The 17,023-nt window shown below is 39.4% G+C and overlaps 1 protein-coding gene across 3 annotated transcripts in view; it reads right to left on the minus strand.

The window, feature by feature from the left end:
* Nucleotides 1-721: 721 nt before the first annotated feature.
* Nucleotides 722-17,023, minus strand: part of PID1 (phosphotyrosine interaction domain containing 1) — a 253,653-nt gene continuing 237,351 nt past the window's right edge. For 2 of the 3 annotated variants that reach the window (XM_077956495.1, XM_077956494.1), the window contains one exon: nt 722-2,852. In XM_077956495.1, coding sequence (XP_077812621.1) covers nt 2,376-2,852 — 477 coding nt within the window. In that variant the 3' untranslated portion in view covers nt 722-2,375. 3 annotated transcript variants of the gene reach the window in all.

A 17,023-nucleotide genomic window follows, 5' to 3' on the forward strand; every position in this document is an offset into this window, starting at 1 on the left:
CAACTTAACTTGTACTCAGTGAGGAAAAGGGCACTGTTGAAATACATGCTGGCTGTTTTTTTCTCTTTTTTTTTTTTTTCTTTTTCTTCTTTTTAAATATATATTCAAGGACAACAGAGAAACTGAAATTGGGAAAAGTTTGACCTGAGAGAACTGCCATTTCAATCAGAGGAGTTAGGTTATAATTTTCGCTTGAATTCATCTCTTTATAACAGGCACCTATACTTTTACTTTGGAAGCCTTCATATTTGTCATTGATTCCATGAAGGGCATTGCTCAAAAAACACAGGCTCCATGGTCACCTGTCTTCCTTGTTTAATAGGGCTATTCTGAGATGTCACAGCCTGGAGGAGACATTCTTTAACCAGTCCCATCAGAAAAAAAATGACTCAGTGTTTACCTTCCAGGATTTCAGTATAGGTTCTTCAAAGACATACATGAGATTTTTGTAAATAGCAATCATCTGCAACGTGTTCTGGAAGACTCTGCACTGAAACAAACCCACCTTACTAAAGAACTATTTCAACTGTTGCCACGTCACCATCTCAGGGGCATGGAGAAACTAAAAACAAATTGAGCATTTAGAAAATAAAACTAGATTTTTAAACACAATCAAGGAATAGGTTATTTATGACACGGTTTAAAAATATTTTTGATACAACTACTTGATCTAATTTGTTCTTCATGTTTTTATTGCTTGAAAGAGGACAGACACATAAAGTATGAAACTCCTCAGCTTTATTAATGCAAACATATTTTTATTAAAGAATGAATGCATTTATGCTAAAGAATAGCTTACATATGTTGTAAAGCAACAAGCATATCTTCAAGAAGTGAGTCCTCTTCAATATGACTCCATGCTTATTCTACATGCCTGAAAACTGGGCCCACACACAGGGGCACACGTACACGCACACGAACGCAGATACGGACACACAGATACGCAGACTGAAATGCTGACACCATCACTCTCTAGATTGGATTAGCTCTCATTTAAGGCTTCTTAGGTGCTGCAGTGCCCCTAATATTACCAGGATTGAAAAGAGACGTTTAGGAAGGAGCAGCATGACTTGGAAAAGTAGTCATCTGCTCTTGGCCTCCAATGTATGTATTTTAACAAATACTTACAATTTCATTCTATGTTGACTCTGTGTTTTTAATGTTTAAAGAACCATGAAACTGAGAAATCTCAGGATTTTTTTTTAGCGAGAACTTCTCATTCAAAATTTTAAAAAATGGGCAATTCTGACCCTAAGATATCATCGATTTTATGATAACGCAATAAGATTTCCCTTTAGGTTAAGATGATGTGGGTTCTCTAGACAAGCCAAGATTATCTCATTCTCTATCTAAGTGCGATGCTGAGTGATGGAAGCGAGGCTTCCGTGGTGATACCAAATTGGATTTGAAGCTTGCCATCAAGGATGCATGGGACAGGACCATTCATTAAATAAGTTACCATAAATCTCAGCTGGATAAAAGGAGAGCTGACATAGAATGTGTTCACTTGTTGGTCACTCATTACCCTTTGCCAAGGCTTCTGTTGTTGGGGTTGTTGTTCTAAACTCCTGGTTTGTTTGACTGTTTATTTCATTTGCTTGATTGTTTTCTTCCTTTTGGTGTCCTGCAATGTATGTTGAGATTCCATCCCTCTAGGGATGTGAGAAGGGGAAAGAGGGTGGATAGGGCAGGAGGAGGGAAAGGGAAGGGGCCATTAGTAATTGCAAGTATTCTAAGAAAATAGATGAAGTGAATACAATAAGAGGGTACTACTTGGTATATTTATGTAAATAAAAGCATTATCTGTAACTGTGAATTAACTGCCAACTATCAGGTTGTTAGTTGTAAAGCTCAATAAAGGCTGTGCTGATTTGCATACAGAGGAGGGCATCTGCCCTGGGAGAGGAACAGAGATATTCCTTCCTCCCTGTGGCCAGCGTCCCCATCAGCACCCTGCCCATCCCACTGGAGATCCCATAGGTGCCCCTAACATTCTTGTGGAATTTCATAAGGCAGACTGGAATGGCCCATCCAATAACAGCTGCAGAGTATTTGCCTGAGAGTGGTGAAAACTGGCATGGAGCTCTCCCACAGAGAGGCATTGGGAAATGAGAAAAACAAGAAGAGAGTCTAGAACCTTCCTCCCCATCCACACTCCCACCCTCCTCACAGTCACAGCAGCAGCAGGTTTCAATGTAACGTAATTACTTTAATGATACATTTCTTTAGATTTAGAATTGCTCTTCTGAATTTAAAAAGCTTGGTCAGCCAATAGTTTGGCAGTCTTTTCATCCCAAATTTGAAACGTTGCTTACTCATCGATTCCCTTGAACTCCGTGACCAATGCTGCCTTTGCTGAAGCGTCTCAAGTTCATTCAGCCGTCATCGGATTCCAATTCCTGGGAAACCTCTTCGGAGGAGCTGTTGCTGTGGATCCGCCCGTCACTCTTCATACTGTGGAAAGTCTTCCTGAAGGCCTCCATCATGGCGTGGGCCAGTTTCTTGGCCTCGAGCTTGCTCTCGCACTCCACGGCGTGGCAGTCCATCTGGTAGGACAGGTCGTCATTGATCTCCCTGTACACCCAGGCGAAGATGTTGGGGCTCACGTTGTGGTCGGCGGTGCAGTAGGCGATGCGGGCCACCTGGAAGGTATCCATGTGCACTGTGGCCTCCCCTTTGTGGTCGAGGTGATGGAGCCACACTTGGAATGGCCGGATTTCCAGGAGGGCATTGGCTGGAAAGACATCCTCTCGGGCTAGCGTGTGCTTCTTCCAGAGCTCAATGACCGGCTTTTCTGTGCAGCCTGACAAAAATTGCATGCCAGTGGTGGAGACTTTGCCCAGGTAGGTAACCTGCAGATGCAAGAGAGGAAGAAAATGGAGGCATCAGCAGAAGGCTCTTTGTTCTGATAGACTGAGTGAGTAGGTGTTTCACACAGTCACGGTGTCACAGTGGGAAGGTGAACACACTTCTTTCTTGCTCCCTGAAAGAATAACTCATCAGAATTTCTATCTTTTCTAACAAGTTGCCTACTTGGCAAATGTATTGAAATTATTTGAATAGAGCTGGATTTTAAAATCTAATTTCTAGAGAACTACTCTCCCTCTCCTTACTCCTTTTTTAAACCCCAATTAAAATGAAGAGTGTGATCTTTTACATAACTTGTCATTTCTTTAACATCATAAAGTCACTCAAAATTTATTTTCAGCCAAACGCACACATAATTGAATAATATGAAGGAATCAAAAGGACACTGCGTTGCAAAAACAAAATCTTTATTTAACTTATCTCCTAGCCTGGGTCTCTTTCCAAATCTCTCAATGTTTGATTTCACTTAGGCTGCCTGCTTCTAATGCCAAGGACGCAAAAACTGTCCTCTTGAAATTATAGCCTAAAGCATGATAGTTTTCCTTCCCAAGATAATTTTTAAAAGTAACAGCAGTGCCCAGTTGTTTTTTAACCTAAACTGTTTTTGAACTGATGAGCATCTGGTGATCTGATAATCAACGAAAGATGTACAGATGAATTAAGAGTAGAATGCTGGCTTATCACTTAGCTAGATGGCAGTGTGAAAACTAAGAAGAATAATTCCAAAAGATTCAAATACTGTCTTTTTAAAAACTTGTTTATAATATGCCAAGAAGGGATTTTCATTCTTTCATTGTTTTATTCATCCCACAAAATACATAGAATTACTATTATTGGAGCATAGGCACTATGGGGAGGCATAAGATTTAAGAGATCATCTAAGAAATAACATGAAATAGTATATACTTACATTTAAAATTAGTGACACAAATAGAAACACTATGAATGCAAGGAGAGAAAGACCAGAAGAAGGTCCGTGGAAACAGTGAGAACTGAGAGGGGACATTCGGTCACAATGATGCCAAACAATGTTTCTGTTTACTGGGACAATACAGGCCACATATAAAAAATTAAAACACAGAAGTAAAGTACTATTGTATCTTTGTGACAAGAGTAGTCCCTTTAAGAAGGTAACTTTTTAATAAAGATGTGTAAGGGTGGTACATCACAGAAGTATTTATTGGGACCCTCTTATACACAATGGCAATCTAACACCTAGGCATGGGGGTTGCTATGAAACTGGGGAGGGCCGAATATCCACAGGAAAGAAATAATTGAATATTAATTCAGAGGACAGTCTTTGAGGCAGGTGAAGCTGAGGTTTAAATCCTGGCTCCACAGTTCACCAGGACAAAACTCTCACCCTTGACACATGCACAGCTATGACTATGATGTAAGGCAGGCCATGTAAAGGGCAAGAAGGGGAACAGCAAAGTACCGTGAGTGTTCAGTGGAGGAGGCAGTGGCATACTGAAGACAGAAGGCCTCAGGAAGAGGCATTGGATTTCAAAGCAACGGCCTGAAACTACACAGGAGCCCAGCAAGTCAAGACGGCTAAAGAGGAGGAGGGAACAGTAAAGGCAAGGCTGCAGTAGAGAAAGTCTCAGCCAGCTTGGACAAAGAGGCTGTGCTAACCTGAGCACACATAAACCCATAGCCTAAGACAGCCCTGGAGCAGAGGCCATGTAAGAGGTCCACGACCTCTGGATAAAAAATAGGCTGACCTTTGCGGGATCGCCCCACATCCAGTCTGAGGAATTGGGGCATCGTTGCTCCTGCTGGAATGCCACTGAAGGGCTAAGGTCCAAGGAGTGCCTGGATGTGATACAGGCTGTGAACTCAGACTTTCCTGATGCCAGGAAGAAAGGTGGATGGGGAGGCCTGACTGATAGCAGAAACACAGCCAGGGGATAAGGGTGGCCTGGATTAGGAACAGAAGCAGTGGGAAAGGACAGGAGGAGGCAAAGGGAATAATATTGCAGGACGAAAACTAACAATACAGGGTGAGTATCCCTTAGATAAAATGCTTGGGACCAGAAGTATTTCAAATTTCAGCTATTTTCAGATGTTGGAATACTTGCATATACATAATGAGATATCTTGGGGAGATAACCTAAGTCTGAACATGAAATTTATTTATGATTATGATTCATACATAACCATTAGTTTTACCTAATATTTTAAATCATTTTATGCATCAAAGTTCATGAAATTGAGCTATCAGAAAGCAAAGGTGTCACTATCTCAGCCACTCATGTGGACAATCTGTGAACGTTTGGCACCAAATAAATTGTGGTGTTTATGCACCAAATAAATTGTGCATAAACAGAAAATGCCAACACATTTAAAAAGGCAGCCCACCCAATGGGAGAAAATATTTGCAAATCATATATGTAATAAGTAATTAATATCTGGAATACATACAGAACACCTAAAAGTCAACGACAAAAAGTAAAAAATCCCAACTTAAAAATGGGTAAAGGTATCCACAGTGGACTGAATAAAGAAAATGTGGTACATACACACCATGTATAAATACTACTCAGCCACGAAAAGAACAAAATCATGTCCTTTGCGACCACATGGATATAGCTGGAGGCCACTGTCTGAAGTGAATGCAGGAACAGAAAACCAAATACCACATGTTCTCAGCATCCAATTCAAACTCTGCACTAATCAGAACATTACGAGCTGTCACCCAAACAATTTAATACGAAGTTACCCTAGCCATCATCCTATTACCCTATTATCAGTTCTACTCATAAGCAGATATTATCGGTTCTACTAATAAGTGGCTCACTCAATTTATATATACTTATTACAACGGTTCTACCAATAAGCGGCTATGATCAGTTCAACTTTTAAGCAGCTATTATCAGTTCTACTAATAAGCAGCTTACTCAATTTATATATACTTATCACAACACAAGAACCCCTCTGACTACTCTTACCACTTGTTTACTCACTTATAAGTAGGAGTAAACATTGAGTACACATGGACATAAAGATGGGAACAACAGACACTAGGGACTACTAGGAGGGGGAGGGTTGTGGGGGTGAGGGTTGAAAACTACCTACCAGGCATCATGCTCACTGCCTGGGTAACGGGACCATTAACACACCAAACCTTGGCAACACACAACTTACCCATATAACAAATCTGCACTTGTACCCCGGGACCTAAAAGTTGAAAAAAGGCTTTAAAAAATAAACTTTCTGTATGGCAATCCCTGGGGGGAAAAATGGGCAATGGAAATTAATAGATATTTTTGAAGCCAAAAAAAAAAACATGAAAAGATGCTACCATCCTTAGAAAAATGCAAACCAAAACTACAATTAAATACCACTTCACACCTGTTAGGATGGCTGCTAAAAATACAAAAATTAGCCAGGCGTGATGGTGTGCACCTGTAATCCCACCTACTCAGAAGGCTGAGGCAGGAGAATCGCTTGAAACCGGGAGTCAGAGGTTGCAGTGAGCTGAGATCACATCACTGCACTCCAGCCTGGGTGACAGAGTGACACTCTGTCTCAAAAAATAATAATAATAAATAAATTAAAAGTAGAATTACTATATGACTTGTAGTTCCACTTCTGGGTATATATACACCCCAAAGAATTGAAAGATGTGTATCAAAGAGATATTGTACACGTTTATAGCAATACTATTTGCAATAGCTAAAAAGTAGAAGCAATCCAAGTGTCCATTGACAGATGAATGAATAAACAAAACATAGTATATACGTATAAAGGAATATTATTCAGCCCTAAAAAGGAAGGAAATTCTGACAGATACTACAACATGGATGAATTTTGATGACATTATCCTAAGTAAAATACACCAGCCACAAAAAAACAAGTACTGTATGATTCTATTTGTATGAGGTATTTAGAGTAGTTAACATCAAAGAAACAGACCAATTAGAATTGTGGTTGTCAAGGGATTGGGGGAGGGACGAATGAGGAGTTACTGTTTAATGGATGCAGAGTTTCAGCTTTGCAAGATGAAGAGCGTTCTGGAGATGGTTGCTGGTGATAGTTGTGTTCATTATGAATGTATTTAATACCACTGAACTGTGTGCTTAAAAATGGTTAAGATGGTGAGTTTTATGTTGTATGTATTTTACCAAAATAAAAATAAATTAGGGGAAAAGGCATATGGGGGAAATTAACTTTAGTACCTGAAATGAGGTATATTTATTTTTACTGTTCACCAAAACTAGAAATAACTATTTTTATGTTTGGCAGAAAAAAATCCTGATTTCCTCTAAAGGCTCTCTCTCTTTCTCTGATATTTTTCTAAAAAATTGCATAGAGAAATATATATCATGACATAATTTAAAAATGCTTCTAAAAATCCTTATTGCAAGTTGTAGATGATTCACTACAATGAAAACCAATTTCATAGTAGTAAAATTTTGATAACTAAGAGAAAATATCTTCCTCTTTATAAATATGTATTACTTATAAAATAAACATTTTAAAAGAAATAAAGTTGTATTTTGGAGGTGTACTGGAGAGACGAGTGGAGCACAGATAAGTAGTTTAAATGAGATTATATAAATTTGAAATATATTATCTATATGAAATTATATAAATTCAAAGAAATATTGTTAACAGCTGGGTGCAGTGGCTCACGCCTATAATCCCAGCACTTCAGGAGGCCAAGGCAGGCAGATCATGAGGTCAGGAGTTTGAGACAAGCCTGGCCAATATGGTGAAACCCCATCTCTACTAAAAATACAAAAATTAACTGGGTGTGGTGGCGGACACCTGTAGTCACAGGTACTGGGGAGGCTGAGGCAGAAGAATCACTTGAACCTGGGAGGCAGAGGTTGCAGTGAGTTGAGATCATGCTACTGCACTCCAGCCTGGGCGACAGAACAAGACTCTGTCTCAAAAAAAAAAAAAAAAAAAGAAATATTGTTAACAAGTTGGCACTTCTTAAAGAAATACAGGGGCTAGGCGTGGTAGCTCAGGCCTGTAATCCCAGCACTTTGGGAGGCCAAAGTGGGTGGATCACTTGAGGTCAGGAGTTCAAGACCAGCCTGGCCAACATGGTGAAACCCATCTCAACTAAAACTACAAAAATTAGATGGGTATGGTGGTGCACGCCTGTAGTCTCAGCTACTCAGGAGGCTTGAGCAGGAGAATTGATTGAACCTGCAGGAGGCGGAGGTTGCAGCGGGCTTAGATGCACCACTGCATTCTAGCCTGGGCAACAGAGTGTGACCTTGTCTCAAAAAAGAAAGAAAAGAAAAGAGAAACATAGGAAAACAATTATCTGAATGGGGCTTCCTAGAAGTGGAATGGAAATAATTCTTTAAAAAGCATGTCCCTAAAAATAGAATGCAAAGGGATAAAATGACGTAGCAAGACCATCTCCCCTCAGAAACTCTTTTAAATCAGCCCTGCTGTTATCCATAATGGCCCAAGTTCCGGAATCCTGACCTATGTCTGTGCACTTTGCTCTAGGAAGTCAATTATTTACTGCCTGTCCACACATTTCTTAATTCTCCCATTAAATTCTCCAGAGTTTGGCATTAACCCATAATGTTGACTGTAAGTCACTGAAAAACACTATTCAGACCTTTTTTCAAAAAGTGAACTTCTCTCTTTTTATATATATAGTTTAATAGAAATGCATCTTATAGCTCTGATTTTCAAGGGAAATTGAGTAAAAACTGTTTTAAAAAATTAATTGTCTCAAAATACCAATGATTCAGTTATACTCTGCATGCAACCATGTCCCCTGTGTATTTGGACCATGGAGTTCCCATGTCTGAATAAACAGAAACCTTATAATATGGGCCATTACACCTGTATATTTCTACATCAACACTGTTACAGGGACTTACTCTAAATATAAATAGAGAGGTCTCCTCCTGCCACAGTTTCTCTCATGTGGGAAAATTCCCTTTAATGTTCTTCTGTGGGCACATCCTCCTTATGAGTAAGAACACAGAACTCAATGTGCAAGGCTGCTTCTGGGGGTTCCACAACCAACATAGCTGTGCACCAATGTCAGGCTTGCTTAAGGAGAATCCTGTTATCCTGTCTATGAAAGAGGTGAATTCTTTCTAGATGAATCATAGGCCCTGTCTTTAAGAGTTGCCATCTTCCAGAGCCACAAAGTAGACAGAAAACATCATCTTATAAAATTGGTCACAAAATGTGTCCAAAATGATACACAGATTTTTCTTTAAGCCTTCACCACCCAGGGTGCTGGAACAAAGGGACTTGGAAGGCGAGAAGAGTAGTCTTCAGGAAAAGTAACAACTAGCTGGAAATTGCAGTAAATACCAGCTTCTTTTCTATGGTGGCAGAAACAGGCACTGGGCACGAAACTTATTACAAATGAATCATTCTGAGAGAAATAAAATGAACACTTTCCCCATGTGTCATTCCATGGCATAAACCGATGTCCCAAACACAGACATTTGCAATGTGTGTAAATAGACTTGCCCAACCCCAACTGAAGAAGTTATTTGAGAATATTCACAGCCTGTGAAAATATAGAGAGGCTGTGAAGCCAAGGGACCCGCCAGAGTGTCTGCAGTGTTCACAGCATCGGATCAGGAGACAGCAGTGTCCTCAGAATCTCTCCTTCCAACTCATGAGTTTTCCAACACCCCAGCCAGCTCTTCATTCATGAATCACCATTCCCTGCCCATCTGTGTCAAAACAAACTTGGTTGCCTGAAAGTTATACTTCTGGCTGAGCAGTACCATTTGTTTCCCTTGGTGGCCGGTCCGTACTTCATTCTGGCCTGAGAAGCTGCTGTTTTGAACCTGACTCACCTCACGCTAGATTGGAGAGTGGGATGAAAAGGGTCATATCAAGGGTTCCCAAACAAAGATGGAAGATGGGATGGATGATTGTACAAGAACCCAAGCACCTGGTTTCCTGGAGTTCTTCGACTTTCCAAGCTGGATGAGCCCAGCTTCACAAGCTTAGCTTGGGTTCCACTTACTGCTGGGCTTCTCAAGAATGACAAGCCAAGAATAAACTGGAGGCCTCTCTTGAGATATAAAAGACTTTGCTGTAACTAACACAAGAACAGAAAACCAAACGCCGCATGTTCTCATTCATAAGTGGGAGCTGAACAATGAGAACACATGGACACAGGGAGGGGAACATCACACAACGGGGCCTGTTGGGGGCTGGGGGCCTAGGGGAGGGAGAGCATTAGGAGAAATAACTAATGTAGATGACACGTTGATGGGTGCAGCAAACCACCATGGCATGTGTATGCCTATGTAATAAACCTGCACGTTCTGCACATGTATCCCAGAACTTAAAGTATAATAAAAAAATAAAAATAAAATTTGCTGTTTTTCCTTTGTCTGTAGGACATAAAATATGTACCCAGCTGACATAAAATAGCATGATAGGAAAGGAGAATGGAGGAAACTTTGCTGGGAATCCTAATAGTCTTTGGGTTCCAAGGCAGAAGATGAGAAAAAGAAAAGCCACTCTTAACCCTGGGCAAAATACCAGAGTCAAGCTCTTCTTCCATCACATGAATTCCCACCTGCACATTCCAGAGAAAAGGCTAAGGGTGCAACACAGAGATTTACGACCTCACTTGAATCCACTGCTTTCTTGCTGGCCACAGAGGCGAGGAATTCACTGGGCACTTTGAAGAGTGGAGATGGATCTACATGCCGATTTCTCAACAATCTAAATCACAAACACTGATTGGATAATTATGACCACGAACCTGTATTACAAGCTTTAAGCCATGAAGAAAGTATTAAAAGATAGATGCTGTTCATAGTGAAATCTATGAAATTATTGTCAGCACGATAATACATTTTGGAGGTCTAGAAGAATGCAGAGGGAAGACACAAAGGGGGCTACTAGAACCAATTCCTGGTTCCTGGGAATCACTAACAGGAACAGGACCAGTGGCAGGACTTACTCTATGCCAGGTACTTGGCTAAATGCTTTATATGGATCATTAATCCTCATAATAATTCCATAAGGTATATAATAGCTGTTTCATAGATTAGGGAACTTGTAAGAGGCTGAAGTAACTTACCCAAGGTCACACAGTGGCCAGAACTTGAACCTGGACAGTAGGACTCAGAAACCTGGCTCACATTTGCCACATCCTAACTGCCCTTCCCAAGGCTGGTCCCTTTGGACTTGTGGTGAGCCTGCCAACAGGATCCTCTCTGGCTCCTCCTGGAGCTCCCTGCCCAGTTTCAGCATCAGCCATCAAGGAGTTGCAGGTCCTCCATCAGTCTCCCCTGGACCCTGGAGAAACCCATAAAAATAGCAAAGGGGAGTGGTAATCTGGGAACTATTTTCAGTACTTCAAAAGGGCAGAGAAAAGCTGTTTTCTGACAGTGTCTCTTTTATTGTGTGTGTGTGTGTGTGCGCGCGTATAATATGTGTGTATATATATAATATATTGTGTGTATATATGTGTGGATATATAATATATATAATATTGTGTGTGTGTGTGTATATATATATAAGCAAAAAATGAATTCACATTTACATAATGTGATTTATTGGGCAAATAAAATTGCTCTAAACATGGAGCCTATGACAGAAAATATGTACCTGTCAATGATCACATTGGAACACAATGATCAAAACTAGGCCACTCATTTTCCACTGAGAAGTCAGTGGCAGTCCCAGAGCCCACCAGTGAGAGAATCAGTTCTTGGGCCCATGTCTCCCAACTCTAAGAAAAATGTTCCTTCCGTCTCAGCTTGTGACTCCTTAAGCTAACTTCTATAATAAGGCATATAATTAGACACAGTGATGGCTGATTTTATGTATGGATTTGGGTAGGGCATGGTGCCCACTCTTAGGTCAAACACCAGCCTAAATGTTGCTGTGAAGATATTCTTTTTTAGATGTGATTAACATTTAAATCAGTAGACTATGAATAAAGTAGATTACACTTCATAATGTAGGTAGGTCTCATCCAATAAGGTTAACCTTAGTAGAGAGAACAGATGCCCCAAGAAGGAAGAAATCTGCCTCTAGACTGATTTCTGACTCAAGACTGCAACACCTCTTCCCTGGGTCTCCTGTCTGCCCACCTTCCCTTAAAATGTTGGAACTTGCCAGACCCTACAATCATGTGAGTCAATTATTTTAAAGATATGTCTCTGTCTCTCTCTCTCTCTCTCTCTCTCTCTCTCTCTCCCTCCCTCCCTCCCCCTACTCACAAACACACACACACATACACATACACATATAAATGGGTCAATCATTTATATGTATGTGTGTGTACCAACCTAACACCACTCATTTGTTACAAATGTAATGACTCTGATACCCAAAGATCTGAGAACACTTGCCCCAAATCCCACAGCTGGTCTCAGAAAAGTGAGATGTAGTCTTCCACCACAAAACAAAAGCTCTTTCCACTGCTTTCCACTTCCTCTTTCACTTGAAGAGGATTCAGACACCTTAGTTTCAATTCTTATATCATTTACCTTTTCTCTGGCCATTTCTTCAAGAGTCCATATTGAGACCAAGACCTAGTCAGGGACAGCAAAATGTAATGGTCACCCTACCAAGGCTTTTTAAACATCCTGCAAGGTGGTTGGAGTCAAAGGCAGTTAAACTGTCCTTAATTAGAGATGTGTTTGCATAGCCCAGGGATTTTAAATTATAATGCGTCAATCATTGAAAGAAAACAACAGTGCAGCATAGTTAATATTCAGACATCATATTCCTAAAGAACTCTGACATGGTGTTTAACAAAGCAGACCATTCCCACTTCAAAGAATAATTCCAAAAAGCAAACATTAAATCTGTGCCATGTTGGTTCTTACCCTACCTCTCGTGCATTGTGTATCAACATACTAGACAACACATGTTAAAAAATTGCTCTTGGAGCCCAGCACTATGGTGGGTAGGACTTTGCACATCCCTCAATAAAGGCAGTTGAAACCCTCAGAAGGTCAACCCAAGAGGCTTGGTCTCAGCTCAGAGTACGCCTGGGCATCCTTTTTGGTTGCAATCGCTCCAGAGTCCTCCCCCTCAGCCCTACAGGCTTCTGTGTGTCATCCTCAGGAAGCTCAAATGACTTTGAATCAAAGCTAGGGTTTTTTCTTGTGTTTGATTTGTTGTCAGAGTGAGTCTTTGATACCATTTTGGGGTCTGTCTTTTGGCAGATCTACTTCACTTCATCAGGATAAAGGTGGATCTAGGCCGGGTGTGGTAGTTCATGCCTGTAATCCTAGCACTTTGGGAGAATGAGGCAGGCAGATCATGAGGTCAGGAGGTCGAGACCAGCCTGGCCAACACAGTGAAACCCCGCCTCTACTAAAAACACAAAAATTAGCTGGGCGTGGTGGCAGGCACCTGTAACACTTCAATCTGGGCAACAGAGCTAGACTCCAACTCAAAAACAAAACAAACAAACAAACAAAAAAACAACGAAAATGGATCTAGCTGTCCTATGGCTAGACTGGGATGAAGCTCACTAATTGTCATTCTCCATGAGGCTACCCTCCAAGTCTTCTGCCTAATGTCTGCTTAGCCAGGTTTACTTGCCTGACCAGGAAGTAGAGGGTAAACTTAGCTGCCTAAACAAGGCCTTCCTCTAACTTTATCAGTCTGCTTTTGTTCGTTTTTCTAAATGGAATGATTATGACCCAGAAAGGCATACAGACTTACTCTTAATTTTTTTAATAGACTCAAACGTGCCAATTTCATAAAGTACACAATCTCTAGGGCACATTTATGCACATGCCTTGATTGGGAGATATTTTTTTCAGTAACTTTCCTAAAGCTAAAAATATTGAGAAAATTTAAAAAATGTTTAACACTTTTCCCCAAGTATTTGCATAGGTTACGTTGACATAATCTATAAAAATATTAATAGAAATTTTATTAGGAAATGTATGTTTTATTATAGAAATATATACCATGGAGGAAAATGTATCAAGACCCAATATCAAGTAATAACTAAGTACTATTTTTGAACTCTAGCAAAGAGGTGAACATTCCTTCATCTGTTAAATACAGCATGTGCCCCACAATTAGGGAGCAAAATGACAGATTTATTTCTGCTATTTGTATTATAACTTAGTTCCAATGATGCAGAGTGACTTGAGATTTTGTGCCCCATTTTGCACTTATCAAGCAGTCCCCATGTGCAATTTGTCCTGTCAATTGGCTCTTGGATGTGTGAAGCTTGGAAATACTGTCATTGTCACTGTCAAAGACAGAAGCGATTTATCTTGAAGGTACTGAAGTGTGCCCCTGAAGACAAAGTCACTTAATAAAAATGACACCACATTGAAATACACATCCCCTCATGTGGCCCCTTCTGGTGAGCTGGCCTTAGGATGATGAAACCTAGAGCTGTTCCACCCAGCGGCCCAAGAACAATTTATTTCCTGACAGGTCTGATACCTCTCCCTCTGCTTTCTAGTCAGAAGAGTATACTGAAAAGCCACAGAAATTCAGCAGAGCTCTCTAGGCCCTAACACGCTCACAATGAGAAAATTCTCTAAATGATAAATCGATATCAAGGGCACTGCTTGAGAGTCATCCTGACAAATGGATTCAAGGGACAAACAGTGCGGCGGGGGAAAAGTGTCACCAATTTTAGTCCTTGGAGCACTTTATCAATTCATTTTCTTTTGTGCACAACTCATTAGGAATGGATCACAGACGGCCCTAAACATTTAGAAAGAATAACATTGAGACACCGTGTGGTTAGAGGTCATAAACACACAAATCTACTGGCTACAAGTCCAGAGATCCTAGTAAGCAACCAGTGTAGATTTGGAATACAAGAAGGAGGGGTACACTGAAGCTAATTAGACATGGAATTGCTACATATTCTAGAGAAATGAAGACATGTTTAAATACAAACCTTTATATGAATGTTCATAACTTTATTTGCAATAGCCAAAAACTAGCAGTCTAGATGTCTTTCATCAGATAAATGGTTAAGTAAACTGTAGTACATCCATATCATGGGATACCACTCAGCAATAAGAAGGAATAACCTTTGATATGTGGAACAATTTGGATGAATCTCTAGGGAATTATACTGAGTGAAAGTCAGCCTCCAAAGGTTACATACTATATGATTCCATTTATATATAAATTTTGATATAACAAAACCTTAGAACTGGAGAACAGATTACTGGTTGTCAGGGATTAGGGACGGGGACTACATTTTATTTATAATTATCAAAATGTATCATATATTTGTTGTTCCAATCAATGGATATTAATACTAATTGTAAGGATAATTCAAACCAAAGAAATATTTAAACTTAAAGATGTATTGTTACAGAAAATAATTTTTGAAAATTTCAATTGTTTATACATTTTTCTTGCAGAGAAAATATGACAGGGTAGACAATAAATGATTGAGCAACAGTTATGAAATCCACTCTCTCCCTTTATGAGGGAGAAAAGGAGGTAACCCTAGAGAAAGAAAGAACCTAGTCTAATCTTATTGTCAACTTGTTAATTACCACATCTTCTGCTGTTTGCAAGTAAGCAAATCCTTGTCTGTGAAATTCTTCTTGTAGGATATACCTGCTTGCCTAGAATCGGTAAACAAACCTGAAATATGTGAATTTATGGCATATAGCTTCCAAGAAAGAATCTCACAATGTAACTAAGTATAAAATGGAGATGTTTCAAGATTAAAAGGGTGCCCTCTACTTAAGTAATGTCACTGTATACAGTATTAGGTATTTTCTGTGCCAATTTGAGCCAGACTATACATAATGCAGCGAGAAAGGATTGAGGGTGCTGTACTGACAGTCCTAGCTCACATTCATTCTGTTTTGCTTGTGCTTTCTAATTATTTGATTCTTTGTAATTATTAGTAAAGTTTGGTACTAGATGAGCTTTTTTATTTGAATATCCAATTCTTTGTGTAATCTCACAGAGTAATAAATAAAAGACTCAACCATAAACTTATATTAGGTTGAAATTCTATGTGGAAAATAGAAGGGCTATTAAAGTTCAAGGAAAAACAAACACAAAATTTATGATTATTAAAGAAGAGCTTGTTCGTGATATTTTTAAAGAGAGGCCAGCTTGGTGTTTAGATTATATTAGCTACATTTAAAAGAGCCATGTAGAAAATTATTTAAAATAACAGTCTTTAACATATGCCAGAAATTCTATCCCTTGCAACTATTTAACTTAGAACAAAAATATTTGATATGTACTTAAAAATGTGTGGTTAACTAGAATATTAATATATTTGGTAGAAAACTGAATGAAATCCTTAGATTATCTCTTACGTGACAGAGTCTTATTTAAAATATCTACTCATAGTATTACATAATTAGAGAAATGCAAATTAAGACAACACTGAGATACCTCTCTCACCAGACATACTAATGAAAAGTAAAATGTATGGCCCATATTCTGTTAGCAAGGCTGCAGAGAAACAGACACACATATATTGATGGTTGGAATGCAACTTAGTATAACCCTTTTGGAAGGGAACAGTCATTCTATAACAAAATTCTGTATGTCTTTTGAATCATCAAGATCATACCTAGGAATTTACACTGAAGATACTCTTCAACATGAGAACACATAATCACAGTTTATCCAATGTTGCATTATTTGTAATCATAAGATACACAAAACAATCTAAATGCTCGTACCAAATAAAGCAGTTGAATACATTACAGTAAATCCATCTAATCTACTATTCAACATGTGTATTTGAAAATGAGTGAGAAAGAAGAAGAAGAAAAAAAAGGCTGGGCACAGTGGCTCACGCCAGTAATTCCAGCATTTTGGGAAGCTGAGAAGGGTGGATCACCTGAGGTCAGGAGTTTGAGACCAGCCTGGCCAACATGGTGAAACCCCGTCTCTACTAAAAATACAAAAAAAATCGCGCCACTGCAACCCCAGCCTGGGCAACAAAGCAAGACACTGTCAAAAAAAAAAAAAAAAAAAAAAAAAGGAAAAAAAAGTTAAAAAAAAAGGGGGGGGGGTTGTGTAAGCAAGTAGGGGAAGTGAAAGCATATATTTTTATATATTTGTTTGTGAACAAAGAAACCAGAAGAAAAAAACTGATTACCAACATGCAGTGGTTGCTTGGGAATGGGGTTAAAATAATGGGGATGTGGGAATGGGTAGAAGGCATGAAGAAGTGATACTTCTTTAAGTATACCTTTTTGTATAGTTG

Source organism: Macaca mulatta, chromosome 12 (genome assembly GCF_049350105.2).
Source record: "Macaca mulatta isolate MMU2019108-1 chromosome 12, T2T-MMU8v2.0, whole genome shotgun sequence".
NCBI lineage: Eukaryota > Metazoa > Chordata > Mammalia > Primates > Cercopithecidae > Macaca > Macaca mulatta.